At 33.6% G+C, this 15,944-nt stretch overlaps 1 protein-coding gene across 6 annotated transcripts in view; it reads right to left on the minus strand.

The window, feature by feature from the left end:
• PTPN4 (protein tyrosine phosphatase non-receptor type 4) overlaps positions 1-15,944 on the minus strand; it is a 152,453-nt gene that overhangs the window by 116,244 nt on the left and 20,265 nt on the right. For 5 of the 6 annotated variants that reach the window (XR_012506948.1, XM_074363510.1, XM_074363508.1 and 2 more), the window contains exon 2: positions 10,500-10,654. Coding sequence is in view for 4 of the 6 variants with exons in the window: in XM_074363510.1 (XP_074219611.1) it covers positions 10,500-10,637 (138 nt within the window). In the remaining 2 variants the exon portion in view is untranslated. Of the gene's footprint in view, positions 1-10,499; positions 10,655-15,944 lie in introns of those variants that run through there. The other variant, XM_045516334.2, reaches the window with a different exon arrangement.

Raw genomic sequence — 15,944 nt, forward strand, 5'->3', positions numbered from 1 at the left:
TTTTTTTATGGTCACCAACACCATTCCAATGCCTACTGAAAGCTTGTTTCCAAGTTCTAGTAGGGAAACAGAGCTATGTTATATATCCTTCTCCAAAAAACAGGTCACATCTATCTGAGAAGGGCATGCTATTCAACTTCAAAAAAGACACACATAGAACAAGAGAAAGGAGGCAGACCCCAAGCTAACCACCTAGTTTCATCAAATTAATCAGTGGCCTAGACAGACAGCCCTTATATTCAGTATGATGCAAAAAACCCATATAACAGCAAAAATATTTAAATGAGTGTTCCCTCAAAGAAGATGAAATAAGCCATAAGGTAGGGCATACCACCCTTGTATTCTATGCACATTGCAAATATGGTAGTTAAGATAAAACTCTGGGTTAAAATATTTATAAATTGTTTTAAAGATGCTGGATATATAAATGACAAGCACAAATCTGTTAAAGAATTATTAAAAATAGATCAGCCAAAGAAAGTTTCTCTGATACTAGCTGAGCCCAGTTCAGCTAGGGTTAAGGTGCATCTCAAATGTGGCAGTTGACTCCTGAGTTGAAATCTTCTAAAAAAACAAGCCTCTGGCCCGCCAGTTTAGGGCCTCATTCTTTGGAAAGCATGTGCCATTTTATCCCCTTCACCAAATCAATATCTCTTAGACTAACTTGACTTTATAAGGTACATATGTTTACCACTATTGACTGAAATCTGAGTCCTTCTATTGGGCTCAACTGAACAATGGATCAAGAAAAAGAGCAAGCAGTATGTTAAATGTTTAAAATCCACTATTATGTCATGAGATATATGGTCACATTTTAAAACAATCAGAATTTTCAGTCTTGTCATGATGAAGTAGCTAGTGTAGCTAGCGTTAAAATACCCTCCTACTAAAAATATCAATAAAAGCTGGACCAAATATCCAGAGAGTGGGGAGAGAGAGGGGGAATTCTCTGTAGGCTTTAGACAGCAACCAGTATAGCACTATGATCCTCCATAGAAGAGAACAAGATTAATCAAACCCCACATGCACACTGGCTTTCTCCTTACAGGCATTTTCAAAATCATGATGTAGAGAAATAGAGCCCAAGCACAGTGGCAGTCTTGCTAGGATGAGAAAACTAAAATTATTGTTTGGGGCTGCTAAGGTGGCTGGGTTTGGAGGGAAAGAGTCAAAGAGAAAAAAACTACAGAAATCTACATAAAAATTCTCCCGTGGTCCTCAGCTGCCTCCTAGGCTGTACGTGTACAGGGGGCGACTCCTAGAGGCCGAGGAGAAAATAGCTGTTGGGAGGTTATTAGCTAAACAAAGATTTCGGAAATTGCGTACTTCTGAAGAAATAAGAGTTCAGGCTCAGTCAGAGGAGAGAGATCTTGACGAATAACCCAGGCATTTAGTTGAGACCCTAGACAATCCACACCCTAGGAATGAGAACAGTTAAAACAGACCTACCTTATTAGACAACAGCTAAAACTAAGCCTCCACAGGACCAAAGTGATCCACTAGCAATCTGACTGCCTGCCAGAATAAATTCAACACTGTTCAGAGGAAGATAACAATTCAGAGCTTCTACAATAGGGAGGTGAAAAGGGGTCAGCAAACCTTTCCCATAAAGGGCCCCAAAGTAAATATTTTTAAGTTTTGTGTCCATAGTCTCTGTTGCACATTCTCTTAAACAACAACAAAACCAAAAATATTAGAAAACTATAAAATCCATTCTTAGCTTCATGGGCCACACAATAATAGCCACTAGACTGAATTTGGCTCATGGGCCACAGTTTGCTACCTGCTACTCTACATTACGCTCACAGTATCAATCAAACAAGGCAAAATGAGTAGACGTGAGAAGAAGGGAAAGTAACTGATAATCAAGAGAAAAAGCAGTCAACAAAAATACACAGACTTATGAGTGATCTACACAGTGATCTTGGTATGTGAGGGCTTCAAAATAATTATGAGTAACATATTAAAGATAATAGAGGCAGGATAGAAAAAATGGATTAAAATGTGAAATATGTCAAAAGAGAATGAGACTATAAAAATGATTATATAGACATTCTAGAACTACAAAATATAATATGTGAAACACAGGGACTTGGATGGTTTTAACAGCAGAATAAACACAGCAAAAAACAGAATTAGCACATTCAAGAACAGGTTAATAGCTATTCAAAACAAAGAAAGAAACTATAAACAACAAAATAGAACATATGTTAGATGTGCAATGTAGTCAAACAATCTAACATATATGTAACTGGAGTCCAGAAGGAGAGAAGAAAAAAATGGGTCAGAAGCAATGTTTAAATCTGTAAAGAATAAGAAGTTTTCAAATTTTCTAAGACATCAACCTACAGATTCAAGAAACTCAGTGAATACTAAGCAAGGTAAATGCTAGAACACAAAACCATATCTAGGTATAGTATAGACAAGAGACTAAAAATCAAAAATAATGAGAAAAAAATTCTCAGAAACAGAGGAAAAAAGAACATATCTCTTGCCCTGCCCAAGAACAACAATAAAAATGAAAGATGACTTCTCAAGAGAAACTATAAAAGCCAATGAAATGACATCATTAAACTACAAAGAAAAAAGCTATCAACATTGCATTCTATATCCAGCAAAAAAAATCCTCCAAAACAAGGAGTAACTAAACACATTTTCAAACAAAAAGGTGAAAGACTCTGTCATTAACAGACCCTATTTCAAAAAATAATAAACGAAGTTCTTTACGATGAAAGAAAATGATTCCAGATGGAAGCACGGATATATAAGAAATGAATAGCTGCAAAAAGTATAAATACAGAGGTAAATATAATAGACTACTGACTGTTTAAAGCAATAAAAGCATCCCTTAGGGTTTACAACGTACGAGGAGGATGGTAAAAATACATAACAACAATACCAAAAAAGCAGGAGGCCAGTAAATGAATTTAAACTGCTTTAAGGTTTTTGCATTTGGGGGGAACATGGTAGAAATGCAGTTGACTCTTGAACAGCTCGGGGGATCAGGGTCCCGACCCTTCACACAATTGAAAATCTGCGTGTAACTTTACAGTCAGCCCTCCATATCCATGGTTCTGTATCTGCATATTCACCCAAATGTGGATCATGCAGTACTGCAGTATGTATTTACTGAAAAATATCTATGTTTAGGTGGACTCATGCATTTCAAACCTGTGATGTTCCAGAATCAGCTATAGTAAATAAAGGTAGATTTTTGTTAAGTCAGGACACATTTTGTAATTTCTAAGGTAATCACTAAAAGTATGACATTAAAATGTTAACCAAAAAAAGCTAATAAAGGAGATAGAATGGAGTCTGAAATACTTAAAGGGACATGAGGGAATATTTTTTGGTGAGAGAAGTATTCAATGCCTTAATCTGGTGGTAGTTCCACAGATGGATATATATATAAACATCCAGTGAGTTATATACTGAAGATTTATGCATTGCACTGCATAACATGTATATATGTATTATAATAAATAAGAAAAAAAACCTGTACATAATTTCTAGAGCAGGGACACTAAGCTACACAATCTTTCTAAATAGTATCTAGTCTATTTATCAAAATTTTAATGACTTAGAGCTATTTTCAGAAAAATTTTCCCATAATGTATACTAGGTACTAGATAACTGTTGTCATTAAATAAAGTAACATCTGATTTTACTCAAAAAATCTTGGTAAATAGTAAATACTCCTTCAGAGTAGATGTTGTTGAAAATCAATCTAAGAGATGTCAAGGGTAAGTGAGGAAGACAGGCAAACAAAGTAAGTGTTTGCTTAAGATGCACTAAAACAACAGTGAAGGCAGTAATTAGAGTGAGTCTGTATAAGTTAACAGCACTCTCCATGACCACCTCTCACTTCCCTCTTCCTACAGCCAATCAGTGTAGGAACCAGAGGTTTACTCTCTGAAGAAAATAACCCAGTAATAGTCTGGACTCAAGGACATCAGGTACAGCTGACTAATTTTTACTGAGCTGAAAACAGGGAAAATCTACACAACAAATGAAAGTCAACATCTGAAGAGTTGAGACCTCTCCAGCCCCCTTCTCTCACTCAGCTCTAAGAAGACCCAGTCAGGGCTCTACAAACTCCAGGCAGAGAACTGAAGGGTTTCTCTTGAGGGAAAAGAAATTCTGAACTAACCAAGTAATATTATATAACTACTTTGTTTATTGAGAGGATAGCAGAGAGGAAGTCTGTGTATATGGAGAAGGGAAGAGAGGTCTAAGAGATCAAAAGTCTCATCCTCCAAAGTCAATACATAATAAAAACAACAACAACAAAAAAAACAGAGCAGACAAAACTAGAAATAATGTAAGCATGTTTCTTAGAACCATGGTAATAAACATGAGAGTAAAACTAAATATGTTGAATGCAGTTACTTCTAAGGAGAACAGGGTAGGGGTCTTAGTTTTTTGTTATAACACTTTATAGAATGATTATTTCAAATTGCATACATGAATAAACCAATAAATGTAAAAAAAGTTTCTCAGGGAATTTGAGTGATGTGTAAATACAGAATTTTAAAGGAATTAACATATCAAATTTAAGTAAGTCTAGAAATAATAATAAATAATACTTAACAAAATAATATAGTGTTGACAATAAAAGGTTCAAACAGACTTTCTCATACACACACACACACACACACACATTCCTGGATCTGCCACTGACTCGGCAAGTAACCTAATGACTCTAAACTTACTTTCTCAAATGAAAAATAAAGTCAATGAAACAATAACCACGAAAAAAATCCCTCAAATCCTATCCTCCTGTACAAATATAACTGTAAAATGATTCCAAGTAAATAAGTTTCACTTAGGTAAATCCATCATCCTCATACTCCTTTTGCTTCCCATTTCGCCTGCTAACTCCACCTTTATAATTCTGTTTATACTACTGATTTGGTTAACAAATATTTTAACAGATTAAAAAAAAGCAAGATTCAGCCAACTAAATATTCATCAACCAAAGTTATAACATAAGTAGAATATGTATTAACTGAATTTCACTTTATTTCAAGGAAAAAAATCTATGATTTACTGCATCTTTCACTAAAAACTGAAGTGCTGGTATCATTTTTTAAAATTATCATTTAGAAAGCACAGAAATAAATTCCTGCACCCAGGGTCAATTAATCTACGACAAAGAAAGCAAGAATATACAATGGAGGAAAGACAATCTCTTCAATAAGTGGTGCTGAGAAAGCTGGATAGTTACATGTAAAAGAATGAAATAAGACATGATATCATAAAAATCCTAGGCAAAAATCCATAGGCAAAACACTCTGACTTAAATCCTGGCAGTGTTTCCTTAGATCAGTCTTCCAAGGCAAAAGAAATAAAAGGAAAAATAAACAAATGGGACTTAACTAAATTTAAAAGCTTTTGCACAGCAAAGGAAACCATCAACAAAACAAAAAGACCACCTGCGGAATGGGAGAAAATATTTGCAAATGACGTGATTGTTAAGAAGTTAATATCCAAGATATACAAACAGCTCTTACAACTCAGTATCACAAAAACAATCTAATCAAAAAAGGGCAGAAGACTTGAATAGACATTTTTTCAAAGAAGATATACATACAGATGGCTAACAGGCACATGAAAAGATGCTCCACACTGCTAACTATTAGAGAGATGCAAATCAAAATCACAATGAGGTATCACTTCACACCTGTCAGAATGAAAAGTCATCAGAAAGTCTACAAATAACAAATGTTGAGGATGTGGTGAAAAGGGAACTCTCATACACTACTGGTGAGAATATACATTGATGCAGCCACTATGGAAAACAGAATGGAGGTTCCTTAAAAAACTAAAAATAGAACTACCATATGATCCAACAATTCCACTTCTGGATATGTATCTAGAGAAAACAAAAACACTAATTCAAAAAGATGCAAGCACCTCAGTGTTCACAGCAGCATTACTTAGAATAGCCATGACATGGAAGCAACACAAGTGCCCATCAACAGATGACTGGATTAAGAAGATGTGTACACACACAGACACATATAGACAGACACAATGGAATATTACTCAGCCATAGAAAGAAGCCATTTACAGGAACATGGGAATATTACTCAGCCATAGGAAGAAGCCATTTACAGGACCTAGAGAATATTACACTTAATGAATTAAGTTAGAGAAAGATAATGCTATATTATATCACTTATATGTAGAATCTGAAAAATAATACAAATGAATACATATGCAAAACAGGAACAGACTCATAGACATAGAAAATAAATGTATGGTTAACAAAGGGGAGGGACAAATTAGGGGTACGGGATGAACGGATACAAACTACTATACGTAGAACAGATAAGCAACACGGATTTACTGTATAGCACAAGTAATTATACTCAATATCTTGTAATAACCTATGATGGAATATAATCTACAAAAAAACTGCATCACTATGCTGTATGCCTAAAGTTAACACAATACTGTAAATCAACTGTACTTCAATTAAAAACATTATCAGTTATTCTTTACTGAGTACATAAGAGATATATAACAAGGAAAACAAAAAGGAAACAGGTAAAATGCCATGTGGACAAAAATGAAAAGAAACAAATGAAAATCCTCAATACATAAGTTTTGTTCTTATCTTTACTGCTACCTACAAAGTGCTTCAGAATTGTGCACTGAATCATGTGTGTTGAATTAATTACCATACATTTTGAATATTATTTCGGTTTTTCCAGATATAACTGTATACATATGTCAATTTTATACATAAACAGATAAATCCCAGAAGCACAAATCAAATGATATAGAGGTAGATAGTAAAAATTAAACCTCTTTCTTATCTCTCATCTATAATAAGTCAGCTCTCTTTCAAGTAGTAAGGGAGACAGTTCCGGGAAAATATTCCTAAGTATGTATGAAGGCAGAACACAGATATAGCTATGTGATGAGGTTGTAGTAAGATGGAAGCCTCCACCAGGAGGACATACTGGCAGACTACACTTTCCCAAAAGAGTTCAGAGCAATCTTTTTGATCCCACATGATCTTTTAGAACCTTGTCACTTTCCATCAAGAGATAGTCTATTTCCCTTTCCTTGATCCCAACTGTGACTTTGTGAAAGCCCTGACAGACAGAATATGGTGAAAGTGACATTGTGTGACTTTCAAGGACAGATCAGAAAAGGTAATATGGCTACAGCCTGGGGCGTCCTCCCTCTAAGGATGCTCGCTTTTAGAAGTCAGCCCATTGTGCTTTGAAGAAGCCCAGGGCACACAGAGAGATCATACATAGGTGTTTAAGCCCCAGCTAAGGTCCCAGGTAACAGTCATATGATGAGTAAGCCTTCACATGACTTAAGCCTCCAGCCTTTGAGTCTTTCAGCTGAGGTCCAACACATGGAGCAGGTATAAGCCACCCGTGCTGGATCCTTGACTCACAGAACACGGACAATAAATACACCACTAAGTTTGGGGGCTTATCTCATTCCTATGTTCACAAAAGATAAAGGACTAATGAAGTTACAGTAACTCCTTTAGTACATCATTTTCTCTCTGGAAAATATAAAAGAAAAGCTTTGATGGGATGAATACCAGATGGGGAAAAAGCAGACTTTGGCAAGAATGGATATTTCGTCTGTGGTACAGAAATCTTTTAGGGAAAACAATGACTCCACAGCTAAGACATCACAAATCACTACTTGGTGATCTCGAAAGGAAACTGAGTGGTTCTTCCTGGTGAAGACAGAGAGATGCAGGTGAACCAAGCAGCTGCCCACAATGGAGATTTCTGGGACTGAAAGTACTTAAGGGACATAAGAGAATAAATATCAGAGGTTCAAGCTCCCCTACTAGTTTGCAGGCCATGATGAACCACTGCACAGGTTATAAGCTGTGTAACTAGGGAACCATTCACATAGATTAAAATATGCAGCATCTACAACAAAAATACAAAGCAACTCATACACTCTGAATGGTTTTAGTCCTGATACCCAGAAGAATAAATACATTACACATCCAAGAATCAGTTTCTTATATTCCTCTTCCTGAGTTTTTTGATGACCTGAAATAATGGTAGAGAAAAGTTTCTAGTAATATATTCAACTCTATTAGAAGTTAATATATATTTAATATGTAGTTTATAATATATTTAAGTAATTTATAATACATCTAAATATATAACATTAAAAAGATCTAAGTATAACACATTTAAAATAAATACACTAAATATATGTCTTCCTAAAAGAGTAATAATTAGATAGAGCACACTGACTACTACATTGAAAAGTACAATACTATTATCAACTGAAGTGCCCAAAAAGGAAAATTATGCTAGATCCAAAACAGAGCAAATCCTTTTAAAATTTTTTTAAACAAATTTGGAACTATAAGTTAAAATGAAAATTAATATTAACTAATTAAATACATATTTAACTAATATTAAACTAAAACAAGAATTATTAAGTTTAACACCCCCCAAAAAAAGAATTCTAATGAGTCAATAATGGGGGAAAAAAAGGCTTATTTTCTTTTATCAATTTTCTAATACATGGGAGTTTGCATTAACTAGAATTTTTATCAAGCGGAATTCTCTTCAGTGAGTTTTCTCTCTGCTTGACAACCTATAGTCCAACTTAACAGATGACAGAATACAATAAAAATTAAAATTTTAACTTTTAGGAAAAGCATGATAGTTGGGTATGTTAGATAACATCCTTGGAGTTGCTACTCTACAGCCCTTTTCCCAATGAGAAATGGCTTGGAATTTTGAATAAACAAGATAAATTAGTGGTCCTGTTCAGTAATATAGTAATATATATAGAAGTTTTTAAGAAATGGGTAAATAAAGAAGATTAAAGTTTTATTTATTTTTAATTAATAATTAATTGACATATAACATTGCTTAAGTTTAAGGTATAATGTGATAATCTCACATATATACTGTGAAATAATCACAATAAGATTAGTTAGTATATCCACCTGACATGTTTACCTTTTGGTGTGTGTGTGGTGAAAATATTTAAGATTTATTCCCTTAGCACCTTTCAAGTATATAATACAGTATTGCTGCCATTAGTCACCATGCTGTACATTAGATCCCCATAACTTATTCATCTTATAACTGGAAGTCGGACCAACATCTACCCATTTCCCCCATCCCTCAACCCCTGCCAACCACCATTTTCCTTTCTGGTTTTCTGAGTTCAGCTTTTTTAGATTCCACGTATGAGTGAAATTATACAGTATTTGTTTTCCTCTATCTGATGTATTTCACTTAGCATGATGCCAAGGTCCATCCAGGCTGAAACAAATGGCAAGATTTCAGAAGACTAATATTTTACATTACTTAAAGATTTCAAAATATAAATACTGTGCACTAACTGACTGCACCACTGGAGCTTCAAGATTTCAAAGTATAGAAATACCTGGGTAACACAGCAAGAAAAAAGATGAAGATGTTATTCTGGAGATGTGGAAATGAGGAATGAGGAATTCCAGTTTCAATATGGACTATATATAACATACTATTACTTTCATAATGTTGAGTTTTGGTGTGTGATAATGATACAGTGGTACTTTTTGAGACGCTTAGGCTGCTGAAACACAAGTGAAATATACCACCTACCTTCAGGTTTGGAAAATACACACAGATAAAAAGAAAGATACAGGAAATGAGCAAAATGTTAACAACAGGTCACTCTAGGAAAAGGGTAGGTGGGTATTCATTATACGATCCTTTCACTTTTTTGTAGGTTTGAAATCTTTTAAATAAAAAAGAGGAAGGTACCCCTGTATATATCAAAACATGTATAAGAATGTTCACAGCACTATTACTGATAAAGAGCCTGAAGTGGAAACAATCCAAATATACATGAACAGTACACTGGCAAATAAATGGATAAGTAAATTATGGTATAATCATACAAGAGAGTACTAGCAATGAAAATGAACCAGCTACTGTTAACACACCACAGAGGGGAAACTCACAAATAATGCTGAGTAAATAAAGCTAGACACACAAATAGGATGAACAAATATTTATTGAATAAATATCTCAGATAAGACTCAATAAGATCAAGGTTGTTAATTATCTTTGTTTTTTTCCTTGTTCTTTTTTACTTTTTTATTATTTTTTTCAACTGAAGTATAGTTAAGGCTGTTAGTATCTTTGTTTAACAAAAATTTTCTTCACAGACAACAAAATCACAATGGAAATGTAAAAATTATTTACAAGAACAAATTCCTTTTAAGCACCCTCAAGCACATTTATTAAAAACACCCATATACTGTTGATCTGCTCCACTAATAATGCACTGCCAGCCTGTCAACTTCTTGAAAGCCCCAGTTTGAACTAGAATGTGAATTTGACAGTTCCAAACCCATACTAACAAGACTTTTCTCATTGAATAGGTTTTACAAACTGTACTACAATTAAACAATCTTAGTTCTAAAATTTAATCTATATTCAGACTTACAACCAGAGGTTATTATTTTTTTTTTTAAGACATAAAATACTTACATTAACTTTGAAAGCCTGTACAGTGTTATCCAGAAGAAGGATGTTGCAAACCACCTCTGTATGCTGTCTGTCTCGGGCCAACTCTGATGCTCGGACATTGTAGGTTCTGCCAGCAGGCAATCGGAAACGAGAGGTCATTACTGTCCACACAAGGTCTAAGTTGAAAAAAAAAAAGTTAACTAAATAAGAGGATAGTTGAAGATACACGGTTATTTATATTAAAAAATACAAAGTTATTATATATATTTTCAACTAACACTTTGGTAAAAAGCAGTTACAAATTTTTAAACACCGGGATAAGAATTATAGGTATAAAAGAAGGTGTCAGATATAGTTCATCATCTAAACTAGAATTACAGTTGCCTGGAAGAGGAGCTTTATTTTGAACTCTCCATTGAGAAGACAACACACAAATTGTTGATGAAATGGTATTTCAATTCAAAAAATATAAATTTGGGAGTAGCCAAAAAGGAGGAAGGAAAATATGCTGCCTCAGGAAACTGGACATTACTCATTGATGCAAGGATTTAAAAAAAACACTGTAAAATTGCAACTTTGAAGAGCCTTTCCTTTTATTCAGCTTAAGATTTAGGGGAAACATAGGAGTTCATTAGTTTTTTTAATGTAACTATATCCTTCATTTTAACTATCCTCAAGTTCAAACTAATTCTAATAGAACTATTCTTACTATTCCTAAGAAAACAAAAACAAAATAGAAAACTTAAGACTACAGGTCTTTACTTCTCAATTTTTTAACCTAAGAGGGAAAAAAGACATTGCTTATAAAAGAACAGATATCACATCGTTATCTGCAACACTTAATGTTAAAAGACAATGAAGATGTAGCTTCAAAGTTCTGAAAGAAAATGATTTGAAACAGAACTATATTCTGCCCAAATTAGCATTTACATGAAAGAATAAAGCTAAAGACATTTTCAGACATTCAAAGTTTAAAATTCATAAAACTTCTCTCTTAAAAGATATTTGGATAAAAGAAACAAACTACACTACAAACACAGTTATACAGAATTTTTAAACATGAGTAAGCTATAAGTACTAAGAAATTTCTATAATGAATAAGTAAAAATTAACAATAAAAAGAAATAGCAATTCAAATTAGTGGTATTCAAAATTGTAACTGATACCGTATTGTTCATGTTAAAAGGATTAGAGCTAAGAGTAAAAGTCAATGTTACAGAAGTATAAAAACTACATAGAAGAAAACAGCTTTAGCATGTTGACAAAGAGGGGCTATTCGAGTAAAATTCACCAATTAAAAGACAGTGACTGGCAGTTTCCAGTTCCACATGAAAAGAGTTCAGAAATCCCTACTCCATCTTAACAAGTAGAAGAAAAACAGAACAGACTGGAAAATCAGCAACTCTTCTTGGATCCAAAAGAGAGGACACAGGGCAAACTGCTGTCCCAGAAATTGGAGAGACAGGTGAAAATGAATGAGTCACAGCTATGGGAGTAGAGACTCAGAAGCAGAAACTGCCATGGGAAACAGTGCATGAGTAGGAAAGCCTGAATCCAAATAATGACTTGAGGGAGGTTCAATGTGGACAATTTCAAGTTCAAAACTCCAGAATGGCCCAGTGATAGCGGGACTCACACAAGCAGGTAGACCTCACACTGGCTGGAACCAGAGGTTAATGATTAGGATTTCTAAAACATCACCCTGTTCCACACCACCAAACAATCAGAAGAATGTCATGCACCCTGCAGTCCTCACCCCAAATGTTCCCTGAAAACCACTGGGGAGTTCAGGTCTTCTGAGCATAAGCCACCATACTCCTTGGCTCTGCAATAAAAACTGTACTTTCCTTCATCACAACCCAGTGTTAGTAATTTGACTTTGCTGCATGGTGGGCAAGCAGACCCAAGTTCAGTTTGATAATGATATTCTAATAATTTCGTATGGTATGTAAACGAGAAAAATATAGAACCACTATGTTGTATACCTGAAACTAATACTGTACGTCAACTATATTTCAATTCCAAAATAAAAAAAGTCACTACTTTTACAGACCAGGAAACCTAAACATGGTTTTCCTAAATACAGAATACCAAACCAAAAAAGAATAAGACAGTAGGACATTATAACTAACATATGTAAATGGTCTTAATACAATAAAATACACTTACACTCTACTCTCAAATTCTCACATTCCTTATGCTTATGTTCATGAATAAAAATATTTCTTTCTAGACAGTGGCAGTTTTTGTGTATTTTTCAAAATTACACAAAACTTTATATACAACCTCAAGTAACTATTATTGCTAAAACGCTCTTCTCAGTCTCAAGACTCTCAGACATAGGAAACTATCCTTCAGGAAGCTATCACATTGAACTTCCTCAACAAAGATTAAGTATTATAAATATTTTAAATAAAATAAACCACAACAACAGAACTAAAAGAACAATTATCACACCAAATAGAGAAATAAATAAAAACATAGAAATTACTTTTTAAATAAGCAAATCAGAATTCTGTAGTTAAAAAGATAATTGAAAATTTTAAAAGTAGAAAGGCTTAACAACAGATTTGAGCTAATGTAAGAAAAAATTAGCAAACGTGAAGATAAGTCAATTGAGAATATGCAGCTTGAGGAAAGCAAAGAATAAAAGAATAAAGGAAAATGAACAGTCTCAGACCTAAAAGACACCATCAAGCATACCAACATATTCATAACGGAAGTTTCAGAGAGTCAACAAAAAAGGAGGCAGAGAGAATTCAAAGAAATAAGGGCATATATATCCTCAAATTTGATTTTTTAAAAACTCTCATCCAAGAAACCAAATAACTTTCAAAAAACATAAACTCAAAGAGATCCACAAATAGATATATCATAGTCAAACAGTTGCAAGCCAAAGAAAAAGAAAATCTTGAAAGCAGCAAGGGAAGAGTGACTCATCACCTACAAATGATGCTCAATTACATTAACAGACCATATCTAATTAGGAAACTTGAAGGTCAGAAGGCGGATGATGACACATTCGAATTACTAATAGAAAATAACTGTCAACAAGAATTTAATATCTAGCAAAACAATACTTAAAGGAGAATTTAAGATATTCCCAGTTAAACAAAAACTAAAAGAATTTGTCACTAGCAGATCTGTCCTGAAAAAAAAACAAAACATTAAAGATATAATGAAAATATATTAGATGTTAACTAAAATCCACAAGAAGGAATAAAGACTACCAGTAAAGGTAACTACATGGCCAAATGTAAACAACAGTATAAATTAGTTTTGTATTTGTAACTCCTTTTTTCCTCTGACAAATGCAGGAAGCAATATTTGTAGCACCGTGTTGATGCGCTTATACTGTATAAAGAAATGGGCTATATGACAATAGTACAAAAGAAGGAGAAGGGAAAGTGAACTATAGGAGGAGCAAAGTTTCATACTATTGAAATCAAGCTTCTATTATCCCTAACTTCTAAATCCCCAAGGAAACAACAGTTAACTCTTTAACAACATGGGTCTGAATCTTGCACATCCACTTAACACAAATATTTTTCAGTAAATATACAGTTGCCCCTCCATATTCACAGATGCAAAACTCCAACTGTAAGGAACTTGAGCATCTGTGGACTTCAGTATTTATAGGGGGTCCTGAAACAAATCACCCACAGATGCTGAGGAACAACTATTCTAAGAAATAAACTCAAAATAATAGGGTAAAATAAACAACAGAATTAAAATTACAGCTAGAACATACTATTTAAGATGAAAGCTCTGATGGAGGAACAGAGAAAAAAGAGGACAAAAGACATAAGAAAACTAGCAAAATGGCATTACCTTATCAATAATAACATTAAATATAAGTGGACTAGAAACTCAAATCAAATACACTGGGAGAATGGATTTTTTTTTATGCTGTTCCATTTATATGCTCTCTATAAAAGACACATTTCAGATTTAAAGACACAAACAAATTGAATGTAAAAGAATGTAAAAAGATACACTACAAAAACAGAAACTAGAGAGAGCTAGAATAACTGTACTAAGATCAGTCTGGTTGGAACTAATAAACAAATTTCAGCAAAGTTTTAGGATACAAACTTAACTCACAAAAATCAGTGGATTACCATACACTGGCAATTAATGATCCAAAAAGGAACTTAGGAAAATAAATCTACTTACAATATCAAAAATAATAAAATACTTAGAAATAAATCTCACTAAGGAGGCAGAAGACTGGTATACTCAAAACTACACACACACACACACACACACACACACACACACACACAGAAACACTATGCTGTATCCTGGAAATTAACAAAACATTGTGAATTGACTATACTTCAATTTAAAAAAAAAGACTCATCTATATAATGCTTACAAAAGACTCACTTCAGAGCTAAAGACATACAGAGACTGAAAGAGAGGGATGGAAAAAGATATTCCATGCAAGTACTCATACCAGACAAACTAGACTTTAAAATAAAGCCTATAAAAAAAAAATGAAGAAGGGCATTATATAATGATTAAGGGATCAATACAAGAGAATATAACATTTGTTAACATACATGTACTTAATATAAGACACCTATAATGTATAAAGCAAATATTAACAGGTATAAAGGGAGAAATTGACAATAATACAGTAACAGTAGGAGACTTCAACACCCCACTTACATTAATGGACAGATCATCTAGAAAGAAAATCAATAAGGAAACAGTGGTCTTAAAAGACACATTAGACCATCTGGACTTAACAGATCTCCACAGGACATTCCACCCAAAACAATAGAATACACATTATTTTCAAGTGCTCATGGAACATTCTCCACAATAAATCACATGCTAAGCCAAAAATAAGTCTCAACAAATTTAAAAGAACAGAAATTATATCAAAAAAATTTTGACCAACATGGGATGAAACTAGAAATCAATTACGGGGAGGGGATGAGAAAACACAAAAGCATGGATATTAAACAGCATGCTACTAAAAAACCACTTGGTCAAAGGAGAAATCAGAAAATACCTCCAGACAAATGAAAATCAAAACACAACTTTCCAAAATCAATGGTACACAGCAAAAGCAGTTCTAAGAAGAACTTTAGAGCAATACAGGCCTACCTCAGGAAACAAAAAATATCTCAAATAAATATCTAAAGGAATTAGGGAAAAAAAGCCCAGAATCAGAAGATGGAAGGAAATAATAAAGATCACAGGAAATAAATGAATGGAGGCAAAAAAAGAAACCAATAGAAAAGATCAATGGAACCAAGAGCTGGTTTTTTGATAAGATAAACAAAATTGAAAAGCCTTTAGACAGGTTCATCAAGAAAAAAAGCCTAAAGTTAAAAATGAAAGAGGAGAAATTACAACCAATATCATTGAGATATAATAAACTATAAGAAAATACTATGAACAGTTGTATGCCAACAAATTGGACAACCTAGAAGAAATGGATAAATTTCTAGA

The sequence above is a fragment of the Camelus bactrianus genome, chromosome 5 (assembly GCF_048773025.1).
Source record: "Camelus bactrianus isolate YW-2024 breed Bactrian camel chromosome 5, ASM4877302v1, whole genome shotgun sequence".
Taxonomy (NCBI): domain Eukaryota; kingdom Metazoa; phylum Chordata; class Mammalia; order Artiodactyla; family Camelidae; genus Camelus; species Camelus bactrianus.